The sequence below is a fragment of the Fringilla coelebs genome (assembly GCF_963513975.1).
Source record: "Fringilla coelebs genome assembly, chromosome: 3".
Lineage (NCBI taxonomy): Eukaryota > Metazoa > Chordata > Aves > Passeriformes > Fringillidae > Fringilla > Fringilla coelebs.
The window spans coordinates 9,767,463-9,781,569 of NC_140030.1; the positions used below are offsets into that span (position 1 = coordinate 9,767,463).

At 37.6% G+C, this 14,107-nt stretch overlaps 1 protein-coding gene across 1 annotated transcript in view; it reads left to right on the plus strand.

The window, feature by feature from the left end:
* Nucleotides 1-5,246, plus strand: part of APOB (apolipoprotein B) — a gene marked incomplete at its 5' end in the record, with an annotated part of 36,573 nt that extends 31,327 nt beyond the window's left edge. The window contains 4 exon segments of the mRNA XM_084203542.1: nt 183-297; nt 1,173-1,356; nt 2,384-3,993; nt 3,995-5,246. Coding sequence (XP_084059668.1) covers nt 183-297; nt 1,173-1,356; nt 2,384-3,993; nt 3,995-4,205 — 2,120 coding nt within the window. The 3' untranslated portion in view covers nt 4,206-5,246.
* Nucleotides 5,247-14,107: the final 8,861 nt, after the last annotated feature.

A 14,107-nucleotide genomic window follows, 5' to 3' on the forward strand; every position in this document is an offset into this window, starting at 1 on the left:
AAAATGCTCCAGTCAAACAAATGTTTTCATGTCTTTTTATGTGGGACATTATGGGCATTCAGTTTCTTGAAGCATAATTTGACATATCAGTGAAATACCCCAAAACTGACCATCTAACATAGAATGGATATGTCTTTTGTATTTTTTGTTGGTAATATACACATTTGAAATCTTTTTCACAGTTGTTTCAAACTATGAATATAAAGAAGGTGTGTTTGTTGTGAAGACAACTGGCAGCTTTTCACATCGTGACCTGAGTGCAAACTACCAGGAAAATCTAACTATTTCAGGATTTCGGTAAAGATTTGCTCTAATAATGTAATTTATAATACGCATAATTGCAGATGATGTGTTGTTGCTTTGATCTCTAATGCCCCAGGGTGCTTTGCAGTAATTCATAAGAACCTGTATGTCAACCTTGCCATTATTGGCTGTGTCCTTTTCCCCCTCAAGGTAACTTGACAGCTGTTCCCTCTCAGGGTTTCTAGAACAGCTTTTCTCACCAGCCCCCGTCAGAAAACCACTGAGACATAAACACAGTATTTTGTAATCAGAGCAGTTCTAGATCTAACCATCAACATAGCTGGGTTTCTTCCCAGTGGATCCCTCTGTCACCACAAGCCATTACAGAGTAATTTTTATTCACAAGTGCCCACACCAGGGATTAGACTTGTCTCTCTTACTGCCTATTTTGATGTGCAAGTGTTGTGTTGGTACATCCAAGGGACTGAATCAGTGAAGGCAAGTACAAATGCTGATAAACAGTAGTGCCTATGCGTGTGTTGGTGAAAAAATTGCAGTCACTTTCTAGAAATCTGTAGAAAGCTGACAATGGTACAGTTACAGACTTTGTTTACCTGCCCTAATTTAATAAAAATTCACAACAGAGCTCAATATAGTTTTATCTAAAACAGGAAAATTGGAGTGACATGAAGTTTTGAATGTGTCAGGCTAAATTCTAAGAAATGTGGATAATAAACCTAACATTTTCTTTTCATCATAAAGGCATTGTTTACTTACATATATATGTATGTATATGTATATATATATATATATATATATATATATATATATATATATATGAAGTTATAGGTGGCACTATGTTCAGACATAGAGCACTGGGCTTGTGCTTTCGGCATTGCTTCATAGCTGTGTGTGCACTGTGGTTGCAGAGCCCTGGAGGACACTTTATCACTAGACATCATCAGCCCAACTTTCACAGATGTTCATGTGCGTTACCAAGAGAATGAAAGGAAATCATCCGGCTCAATATCCTCACCCTCAGCCGGGACCCTTGCTTATGTCGTGGAAACGGATGATGAAACTTTCCTTGCCAGAGTGTACTACCAAACTCAGGTAAGCTTGATATGAGGAATAAAAACCAAAAATGTTTGCTGTGGTCAGAGGAAAAGTTCCCTTTTCAATTTTGTGTGTGTTTGAGATATAAATTAACCACCAAATAAAAACTGTATTATCAGTAATTAAAGGTTTTATTTCCTACACTGGCCTTTCTAGTACTAAAAATAATATCTGTGTAAAGAGGTGTTTTCAACCCCTTCACAGAGTTTTTTCTTTTCCATCTCCTATGGTTAAGAAGGCACATCCACTGAAAGTGAAGAATGCACAAAGTCAGTTTTAGATAAGCTACCCACCAGGTTTAACAGATAGCCATCAGACTACTTGGAATTACTACATAAGTGACCATTATAGGAATAAGGCAACCAGAAAAGGTCAGACCATATGCGAAGTCTGTTACAATACATGCTCTTATTATTGGCATACTACAATAATTTCTAAATTAAAATCTTACGTTCCAAAATTATAAACTAATTTAGGGATCAGAAGCAACTCATAATTCACTATTTATTATAAAAATGGAAAAACTATGCATGTAAATATATTCTCATTTGAGGATTTATTAACTACTCTGAATAACTGTCTAAATTGTCTCATTTATTTAAATGATTAAAAAATTAAATCCTCTAATATTTTCATATGAAAAAGATGCTTTTTGAATTCACTTTAATTGATTTCAGGAATGAGCAAAAGCCTCCTTTTCCCAAGTAATTCACCTGCCTTATGAGACATGATAGGCATTTAATACAAAGGAAGCAAAAGTCTTATTTGCAGTCAGATATTGAAGACCAGACTAAGTTATGTTCTAGTCTTGCACTTTGAAGGAGCTTGAAATAGCTTGGTACAAGATAATTTCTTCCAAAATAACCTTTCAAGATGAGAGCAAACAGACAGCAAACAGACAGTGGACAAAAAATTGGAGAGTGCTTGTCTTAATAAATGATAAAATTAAAGATGCAATAATGAGAATGTTAAAATGCTCTCATAAATGATATTGGAGTTTTCTTATCCTGTTTTTTATTTTCAGTCTGCTCCCCAGAATGACATTGACATACTAAAAGGTGAGATATCCCTCAAAGAACCTGACCAGATTCAAATGAAATTCAACTGGGACGAGGATGCTGCCAAAGACTTGCTGTTGGGTCTGAAAGCAAGAGTGCCTAAAATGACAAATGCAGTCTATAGATATGTTAATCGGTACCATAAGGAGCATACAGGACTGGAAATTAGTGCTGCCACCTTAAAGATGAAGAATATCATGCAGAATAATGCTGAAAAAGCATACACTTTTGCTGCAAATCAAATAGATGAAATAGATGCTCAGCTTCGCACAGCTGCCAATGAGGCCTCTGACAAATATCAGGAGCTGAAGTTCAAAGCTAAAAGGCTTTATCGAAGAGCAGCAGATCAGGCTGAACAGTTTGACTATCAAAGAATAAAAGCAGAAGTTTTGAATGTTTTAATTGACATAATAGAAGAGTACCACCAGAAAATAAAACACGTAATTGACTCAGCCACTGAATTCCTGAAAACCACAAAATTTCAGGTCCCTGGGCTGTCTGAAAAGTACAGTGGTGCAGAAATATACCTCATGACTACAGAGAAGGTAGCAAAAACTGCTGATGTATGCCTTTCAAAACTTCAGGAGTACTTTGATGCCTTGATTGCAGCTATCAATGAGCTGGAAGTCAGACTTCCTGCTTCTGAAACAATTCTTAGAGGCCGTAATGTACTTGATCAAATTAAAGAAATGCTGAAAGATTTGCAGAACAAAATCAGGCAGACATTTGCTACTCTTCAGGAAGCTGACTTTGCAGGAAGGCTGATGCAACTGAAACAAGCAGTGCAACAAGTTTTTCAGAAGGTAGAAGAAATGGTTAGAAGCTTGCAATCCAAAACTTTTGAAGACATCAAAGTTGAAACACAGCAGCTGTACAAAGATGTAATGGCTTCAGACTTTGCCCAGAAGCTGAGATCTTTGACAAAAGATGTTAAAAAATACATTTCTCAGTTCAAAGACTTTAGCCAGAAGACATTCCAGGACCTTTCAAAAAAGCTGCACCAGCTCCTCCTCTATGTAAAGTCATTGCGGGAGGAATATTTTGATCCAACTACACTTGGATTGTCAGTGAAATACTATGAGGTGGAAGAAAAAGTACTGGGGTGGCTGAAGAATATCATAGATCTTCTTGTAGATTGGCACAACCAGCGTGTTGGAGATCTTGCTGGCATTGCTACACGCCTGACAGACCAAGTAAGAGAATTGGTAGATATCTACAGTCAGGAATATTATGACCTTATAACTGATTTTGAAGGAAAAGGAAAACAGAAGATCATGGAACTCTCATCTGCTGCTCAGGAAAAAATCCGATATTGGTCTGCAGCTGCTAAGAGGAAAATCGATGAACATAACAAGCAACTCAAAGAAAAACTCCGGGAGATCTATGGGCAGCTTAGTCAGTCCCAAGAAAAGCTAATCATTGAAGCCAAAAGGTTAATTGATCTAACTATAGAAAATTACTCTGCTTTCCTGCAATATCTCTCAGAGCTTCTTCGCTGGCTTGAGCAAGTAACATCTGAGAGCATAAAGCCGTATGTAGCTGTTCGTCAAGGGGAGCTGAGAATACAGGTGCCCATGTGACTGGCAGTCCATTTACCAAATGCCCCAAAAAAGCAAACAGGCACTCAGGAATAAAGTGGAAATGACACACATACTGATTCAGCAAGGCATTGAGAAAGGCTCCAAGAAATGGAAAGAAATGCAACACTTCACTAATGAACAACTTGACACTGAGCAAGTGAGTCCTCAGGAGATTATGGAAAATATTCAGCAGCACATGAACACCTGAATGGGCATGTAGAAGAGGAGAAGTAACAAGTTTCTACCAAAATGTATTTAAATATAACAGCAATCAGTATACTGGAGCTTCAGGTATATATATGTGTTTGAATCTGAATTTGTAAATGAAAACTTGATAATCTACACTAGGTTATTTTAATAAGCTTAATAAGCCAATAAATGAGTTCTTTATTACATTTTTGTGTCATTCATTACAACTACTTTTACTTGGAGCATAAGGCTTAATCCAACAATTTTCAAGGTCAATGGGAAGTCTTTTCTGTAATTTCACAATATGTTGGATCAAGTTAATAATGTGCAATGCATATTGTAAATAGTCACAAAAGCTATGGAATACATAGAATAAACAGGTTTTAAGATAAAGGTCACATTCATAAGCCAGTTGAAGGAAGACTTGGAAACACATCTAATTCCCAGCATAGAGATACCTTCATAGATAAGTAAGGAAAAAAGCATGTATAAAAAGATGAATTAAATTCTGAAAATGGCATCAAAAATTGAAAATCAACATAGAAATATGAACATATGTAGAAATCTGACTCCTGGAAAATTGCAGATGATAATACAAAGGTTTTTTTAATAAGAATTAATTTATGCCTGTGTCAGTTTTCAGACAACTATACCAAGAATTTTATATGAGTTTTCTTTCTACTGGCTAATTTATATTTCAGAAATACAGGGTTTTCTCACCTGTTTTCCCATGATATTTCTGGTTTCACTTTAAATTTTCTATGTTTTACTTATTATGAGTTTAGTCAAGTGTCAAGGTTTCATGGCCATCACTGTGTATGATAGGAGTCAAAAAGTTTTCCCCTCTTAGGCAGAAGCCTAGACCATTTAAATGCATTCTCAGTTTAAAAGATGAATTTAAGATGTTGAAGAAGTTCCTCACAAAATAAGACTTTTTTTAAGTGGAAAATATGTTGAGCTGCAGTTGTGTACTATACAGACAGTCCTAGAGAAATGCATGCTCGGGCTGAAATAATGTTGCCTCTTTGCGAATAAACTTTTTGACAAACAACACTAGAAAGTTTGTGCGCATGTCTGTTTTGATACAATCAATTCACTCTGTAATATGGTTCTTGCTTGATCATTCATGGGAAAACTGAGCTCTTTTCATTCCATGGTGTGATGGAGTACATACATGAAGCAATGGAGCACCCAGACTTTGATATCCCTATTGATAGATAATATTATTACCTGAGTAACTTCACCAGTAATGATTTTTATCAGATAATGATTCTTATCAGATATTTATCAGATTCTTATCTTTAACCTGGAAATCAGAATCTCACAAGCAGGGTATTATAAACACACCTATCTATCAGCAAGTGGTTATCTCTTTTCTCTTCAGAGCTTTCAGACATCACAATTACAGCAAAAGTTCTTAGAATAAGAGATAGAATAGTTCCCTGTGAACTATAAAATATGTTTTGATTCTGAATAGAACTGATCTGCATATGTTGCCCTGCCCAGGGGAACCAAAGGTATAAAAATCCCTGTTAATATGTTCTACTGAGCATCCCAGTAAAAAAGATGTTGGCTGCAGAGCCCTTTCACCTTCATTCACAAGGAAACCAGAGCCTATGGGTGACCTGATCTTTATTGGATGTCAGACTGCACAACTCATTCCCCTGAATTTTAACAAAAATGTTTAAACACAACCAGATTTCTCAGACACTGACTGATTGTTGCTTCCCTTCATTATCAACATCACAAACAACCCTGTGAAACAAAAGACAATAGAATAAATTATAAAGTTATGGGAGAAGAGCGATTTAAAGTTTTGTTTTCTTTTTTTTCCCCCTCGTGTCTATTTATTTCTGTCCATCATCCATTATTCTTGGAAGGATTTTAAATGCTAAAAAAGGATTTACTTATAAGGAATGGGTTAACTGAATAATAAATATGCCAAATAGTACAAATACTGGCTCTTATTGGCAAGAGTGAAGCTTCCCAAGAGCAAACACAATAGTTTGCACACTAAACTGTGGTTAGAGGTTAGAGGAGATTTCCAAGTCTCTTAGCAGCATTGCTGCCAACTGGATTAAAGCTCTCCATCCTGTAATTGATGTGCCATCTTGCAGTCATCCCACAGTTGGTCTGGGGAGGGCTTGGAAGCAGAACACTGCTCTCAAAATTGCTCCTACTGGAACTTATCTGTGTCTCAAGCACCCCTTTGAATCTCGGGCAGTATTTTGACACAGGAAGAGGTTGTTTCTGTTTGTGTGTGTGTGCATCACATGACACAAGCACATACAACCAGATGTCTCTTTAATTTCGATTCCTTTTCTTGTTTGGTTGTGGTTGCTGTTTTCTTTCTGAATCTAGAAAATTTATTTCCCATGTAGTAAGCTACATGGGAAATATAAGCTAAGAAATATAGAAAAAACCACAATTATTTCAATTGTGTTGCAACTTATGAAATGTTTGCAATATAATAATTTGTACTATTATTAGTTCTGTTTTGGCTTCTTTTCAGTCTAGTTTATATAACAGGAAATATTCTATTTCATTAAATCAAATTGTGTGGGAGATAACAGGGAAACAGCAACTATTTGGGGCTCAGTGACACTGCTTCTTTCTTTTCTTTTTCTCTGTAGTCTTCATCATCTGAATTCTCATAAATGCTAGAGGGGTTTCTCTTTATAATTTACAGCAGGTATCAGACATAGAGCAGAACTGGTTGTAAAAGTTTAATTACGTGAAACATTTTAACAAGAAATTGAGAGAACAATATGCCCTGCTCTAACTAAGTGATTGTAGAAATAACATTGACAAGAAACGTGTGTGTTCCTAAATGAAAAACTTTTGCAGACGTAGGACAGCAAAAATGTTCCAGAATTTTAGATTATGCAACCAACTAGAGCTGATTTTTTATTAAGTGATTTAAAAGTACATGCATAGTTTGCTGCATATCCAGAGATTCTACACACTTATCCACATCCACACACACCATCTTCCACCTCTGGCTCTAAATTGTGCTATTGATACTTTTAGAGCAACTGCCATTATGGCCTACCAATACCTTTCAAAATTTATATTAAAATATTTAGTTGTTCAGTAAGTGACACCAAAATTACTACTCTTCTGCTGGCAGATTTATTGCCCAGGTGGGAAACCAGAATTTATTAAAGGCCATGCGGACATACGGAATTGCTCATATTCCATTTCTACACAGCCAAATCCTGGCCCAAATGAAATCAATAGCAAAATGCCTGTTGGCCTCAGCAGGAGTAGGCTTTGGACAGTTAGGTGTATAACTTGAGAAGCACTCTGGGATCCTGTAGGACAAAGCTATATTTTTATCTATTAAAATCTACACAAAAATATCATTGAAAAAACATGCAGACAAGAAAATTATTCACTAATAAATCTGAGTCAGATCAGAATGAAGCTTGTCTGTACAACATTAACCAGAGCTTCTTTACAATTTTTTACCCAGTATCACAGAGAAAGTCTGTCAGGGCCAAAAATTCTAGGTTCTGGTCCTAGGCCTTAGACATGGAAATATACACATACATCTCATCACCCTTTCCCTGGTTTCATTATCCATTCAAGGCATTAAGGGAATCTGGGACAGAATAAAAACTTGTGTTGGTGTTTGCAAGAGCCAACTGGGCAAATTCTTGAGCGACACCATCTGATTTAAAGCTTGCCTCTGTTTAGAGAAGTAGGTTTTAGAGACCTCCCAAAGTCCCCTCCAACTTGAGTTACTTTGTGATTCTCTTGTGGCTAAATTAATATGGCTTTAGATTGTCATCTCTAACACTTTGCCTACCCATTGGTAAATGGTTTACAAGCAATTTGCTGCATCATTATTGTAATATATCATCATACATAGACAGAAAAGTTTCATGGTATTCCTGCACGCAAATGCATCCTCATTCTGATTGCAACCATGAGGCATCCTAAAATTCCCTGAAGTTTTCTAGCAATTGAAGCCTTCTCAGTTGGTTCTGCACCTTTCCTCTTCTATGCTTTTCATGTGAATACCTCTGTCATACCAAACCATAGAGGTTTTCCCAATATGCAGGAATTGATGTTATGATTATAACCATTCATGTTTTGACAGCATGATTGTGGCAGCTGTTAGAAGAATAAGATGCACATCTTGGAGTGGCTGAAGAAGGGTCCCCTGCTAAGCTGAGCCTTGTCAGAGTGAGAGGATCAAGTACATGAGTAGCAGATCCACCACAAACTTGGAGAAGTAACAAAGGTCAAATGTCTATACCATGCATCTGTTGTGAAGAATGTGGCAGGTATTTGCTGTAAGCAGAGACCCACCACAAGTTATAGCCTCATATTGATTTCCCAGCAAATGAATTCAAGGGGACATGTTTAAAACAATCTTGAATTTATGGATAAATCTATTAATCTATACTGCCTTTGGGACTCAAGGAGCAAGTTCTAGTCTCTGAACAAGTGATACGAACTAGCTCAAACATTATATAGCATATAGGAAGTAAGACTTGGAACAACTCTCTGTTCAAGAGTCCAAGTTTCCTCTAAGAGTGAGCCAAAAGCCATATGCAGCATAGGTGCCTGGGGGACCTGAGACTTGGTCTGAGGAAAGGAGTGAACCAAATGCACATCAGAGAGAGCATGAAGAACTAAAATATTCACTGCATCTACCAGACAAATGGCATGGTTAGGTACTTAGAAGAGGCCGCTGGGATGAGTAAAGATGGTCTTAATTCAGGCCATGCATGGGGAAAAGTATCAGACCTACAAATTTTTAAGTGCTGCCTGCCACTTCTATTACGCTACTGAAAGAGGCTAGTGACTCCTGGGTTTCTGGGCAACCTGGTTATTCTTACAGGGATAATATTCTGCTCTGCTTTCTGCGCAGCTTTGACTAAGGATGGAAAGGAAACAGCCTCCATCCTATACTTTTCTTTCCCCACATTTTCCCTGCTTCCACTACCTCTGCCACTGTTAAGATGTATTCCAATATTGGTGTCAATTAGAAGAAAATTGTTAACATACTTGTTAACTTGTTATTTTGCTGTAGTATTTTTAATGACCATAGAACTTTATTTCTAAGAAACTTGATACTGCTTTTATTCAGAACTGTTTTCTGTAGAAAGTATTTTATGGATATCTTTGTATTCAGCTCTGCCGAAAGCAGTGGTAATTGTAGTTCTTTTGGTTGGTTTCATCTGTGGAAGGTTTTTGCACTGGAGCCTTCAGAAATCTCTTTATCTGCTAACATGTTGTTTTGTCACCAGTCTCATAAACAGCCCCACACTGTGCCAACCAGTCACTCTGAAAGGTTATTTGTTTCTTTCATTCTAATACCTGTAATACTCTTAAGTTTTACATCAGTGGCTCTCCAGGCTGGAAGCGAAGATCCAAAGCCAATAACAAGGTTCCATTAGGCACCTACCCTAAGGCCACCAGACCAAACTTCTGCATTTAGCCAGAAACTCCCCATTTCCCAGGTATATGCACACTCCTTTTCACTTCACAATCCCACTGCATCATATTATTCTGCTAAAAAGGAAGAAAAATGGAAAGGTGGCATCACTGTCTCCAAAGTTCAGCATAGGTGTTAATTTAATTTATTTCAAGATTACTACCTTTGAATGTTCTCAAAGAGAAGCTGGATTAAAAAAAAGCTCTCACCTCTGTGTTGCATGACACTTTGCACAGACATTTCCCATTTTTAGCAGGCTGTTTGTCTCTCCATAATGCTCTTTCTCTGTTGTTACTATATTTGTTTATTTAATAAGCCTTTGTTTTTCTCTATGGAAATGACTGGCTTATAACTACTTGCAAACAATATGGACGGTTATACAAAAGCACTTTATTTTAAAACTGAAGAACAGAAAACCAGCCAAATCTGAAGGAACACACATCTCTCACACATAGCCCGTATTCCAGCAGTACAAACCCACAACGTGTCTCTCTCAGACACATCTGTCTGTATGTGCAAACGTCCATGCAAACACACACACACGCACTATGTACATTACTGTCAAGTTAAAAGCCTACAGTTAATCCTTAATCCTTAGGTCATCCCCTTCATTTCAGCACATCGAGCCATCCAAGCCTTCCCATCAGCAGCGAGCTGATGCCGCTCTTCCCACTCAGGAGCCATTAATCCAGCAGTTTCACCAGTGGTGTTCCACCAGGTTCATCTTCCAAAACTTCAATTTTTGTTTAATCACTGAATCAGAAAGTTATAGTTTTGGAGTTCTGCAGGGAGGCAGCTTTCCTTTTTTTTTTTTTTTGAAGTCCATTTCAGCTGAAATGTGCTGATGAAAACATTGCACAATTTTGTGAAGTGATACAGCTGATCTTATTCAACAATGGCTAGTTCCTCCTCCAAAAGATTGAGCTTAAGTTTTCTAATCATTTTAGAAACACACTTTTTTTAAAGAAAAATTTTGTTATTTTGCTAGCCCAGTAATGACCTGGTAACTTCTTTGTGGCCATGTGTATGTGTGTCATCTGAACTCTGTGTTGTCCCTCTTCAGGTTCCCTCTGAACATCAGTATCTTTTTGCTTTTTACAAATCTTCTTGATGTATACCCCATTCCTGACTTCCCTTGAAATGTGTTACCCATTGAAGAGACAGGTTCAAGTTTTAATAACTCACTTTCTGTATTTGGGTTCAGTTCCTAGGCCAGTTTTTTATCCACTGCATCATTCATCCACCTCATTTTCTCATACATTAGTTTCCCATGAGTAAAATAGGAATTATACTTCTCTGCTTTTCAATGAAATTGTCAGAATGAAGCTAACTCATGACCTGGAGATAATCTGATGAGTCTCATAGTGCTGAAGACCATGAAGCAGATAGACACACTGTAATGGCAACAAGAAATCAAGATACAGATATTGACTTCTCTCTCCCATCATCATGTTTATTGTTTTAGAAACTTGGAGTTGATTTCATGTGCTAAATCACTCAGAAACACTCTAGTCCACCCCAAAACCATCACACATACCAGGCATCAAACATATAACACTCTCATACCGATAAATGATCCGAGGAATGGACTCAACGGCTGCTAGCAGTTAATTTATATCGTGGTTTCACCATAAACTTTTAACTTTGGAAATAATCTGCTGCCCATTTCAGTTTTTGGCTGCCACATAATGCACCTTTGTGAAGTCACTTTTCTGTCTAATAGAGATATTTCTTTTTACGGGTGAACATTTGTTTAAAAATAACAAATAGTAATCTCATTTACCATGCACAAAGAGTGTGCTACTTAACTGTATGTAACCAAGTCCCATTTCGTCTGGTTTAATGTTTAGCAAGGCATGAAAACTAGTCGATATTACAGGGAGAAGATGATTTATTTAATAAAATTACATTCCTTTTTTTTCCCCATTAAAAAAACAAATAATTGTAACCAAAAAAAAAGTGTTTAAAGTAGAGAAGCATAGCCTGCAAAGATTGATACTGAAAAGTCAGCACATATTAGAAAGTCTGATGCTAAGCTCAGCTGCTTCTTTACCCCCACTTCTGTTCTGAGTCTGGTTTGCAGCCAGTCTGTGTTTCTGAAGTCGAGTACTCCCATAGTGATTACTGATATCCACCATAATGTAGTTAGCAGATAGTCCATTTGTTCCGCTCTGGATAAGGTTGCAAGAGAACATTTTAAGCCCACTTTGTTCCTTTGGGGAGGATAAAATTTAGGATATATATAGATATAATATGTAATGTGCAATGTCTCATATAAGCATTTACATATTATATCTACCTGTCTGTACTCTCCTTGTGACAAGAAGTTGAACAGGAGTCAGCAGTATGGTCTTTTGCTCAAGAAGGCCAACCACATACTGGGAAGCTGTAGCTAGCAGGTCTGTGAAGAGATCCTTCTCCTCTCTTTGGCATTTGTGAGTCCACATCTGGATTACTGCGTCTGGTTTGGGGATCCCCAGTGAAAGAGAACCATGGACATAACAGAGTGAGATCAGGGGGCTGGGGTGCACAGCATGCAAACAAGTGGTAGATGGATGAGTTTGCTGAGCCTTTAGAGGAAAAGACTGGGGAGAGACATTATTTCTGTTTTCCATGACCTGTTGCATGGTTATAGAGAAGACAGAGTCAAGCTCTTCTCAGAGGAGAACGACAAAAAGCAATGGCTTCATAAATAAAAGCCATATGAAGGATAAAAAAATTGCCCTGAGAATAATCAAATATTAGCATAGATCCAGGAGAGGTTGTGGAATGTTCTTCTTTCGACCTGTTCAGAACTCAGATGGGAACATTCACAAACAACTTCATCTACTTCAAAATTCAACATAACTTCCAAGTTAATCCTACATTGTGCAGGGTTTTGGATCAGATGATCACAAGAGTTAGTTTGAATTATTCTATTTATGTTAAGACCTAAACCCCATTTTGGGGTTTGCCTCCCAAAACCATTGAAAGGCTGAAAATTCACACCCATTCAATGACAGAGATTTCTCAAAGAAAAGCTTAATTGTGAATGCCCTACACAGGAATATCTTCCAATGGAACTCACATTCGACCACGCAGCACAAATGTGCGTCAAACATAGCTTCAGCAATTCTTGTGCTCCCAAAGCTATACAGTGTAATGTAAGTGAGCTATTTCCCACTAACAATTCAAGTCACAGAAAACTGCCCTACACAACATTTAGTAGTCATAGAGTCCCTGCTTTGCTGCCGATGTTTACCTTCAACACATGAAGAAATTCTTTCGGTGGAAAGATGGGCCAGTAAATGTGATCTTTTGTTTTGATGTCATGCATTCCTCTTACTCATTAGATGCCTTTAGAGATTAATCTAAGAATGTTGCTCTTGCAGTCAACCAGATAACACTTCCTTTTTCTTTTTGGGAAAGGAGGGATTAGATGTCTACAATTTTTTTGCTAGAGCAACTCTGACACTTTATGCATTTGAGCCTTTGTTCTTAAAATAAACACATTAATTTGGCTTAAAGTAAGTAATAGAATTTGTTTGTTATTAGAATACACTTGTGATCAGAAGAATCATTAACCAGCAGCTGTTCTTATGCTCTGTGTGAGATGACCACACTTTCCCTACATATTTTGAAGGGCAAGAATGGCATGTGCTATGATGCTGAGGATCTCACAAATGTCAAGGATGCCTTTTAAATTACATTTATTGCTCTGTGTTTCTCCAGCCAAAGAAGCACTGTAGGAAAACAAGGAGACCCTGATCAAGACAAAAAGCCTATGTGCAATTATTTTTACCTCTGAGTTTGTCTTTTGCTATCAGATTGTCAAGTATAATTTTCTTGAGATGGTTTCCACTCAGAGAAATAATACACAAAAAAAGACCATTCATGCAGACATGCATATCTTCCTAAGACTGTCTGTAGCACTGCTATGTGTGCACCAGAGGTCATGAAGCTTTTCCAGAGGCTGTAATTTCTTCAGTCTCTTCCATTTAAGGTTTTTTATGCCCTTTTCATGTCTGGTTACATACAGCCCCAGAAGTGTCTGGTAGGAAACAATGGTGGATTTCTCCACATTTTGCCCTTCATTAGCTAGTGGGCTTTAAGACCATTGAGTGTACCTTTAAGGTCATTGAGTCCAACCATCAATCTGACACTGCCAAGTCCACCACTAAACATGTCCTTAAGTGCCACATCTAAATGTCTTTTAAATACCTCCAGGGATGGTGACTCAGCCACTTCCCTGGGCAGTCTGTTCCAGGGCTTGACAACCATGAAGAAATTTTTTTCCAAATAGCCAAACTAAACGTCCCCTGATGCAACTTGAGGCTGTTTCCTCTTGCCCATTGCTTGTTATTTGGGAGAACAGAGTGACCCCTTCCTGGCTACAACCTCCTTTCAGAGACTTGCAGAGAGCAATAAGGTCTGCCCTGAGCTTCCTTTTCTCCAGGCTAAACGCCCCCAGCTCCCTCAGCAGCTCCTTATAA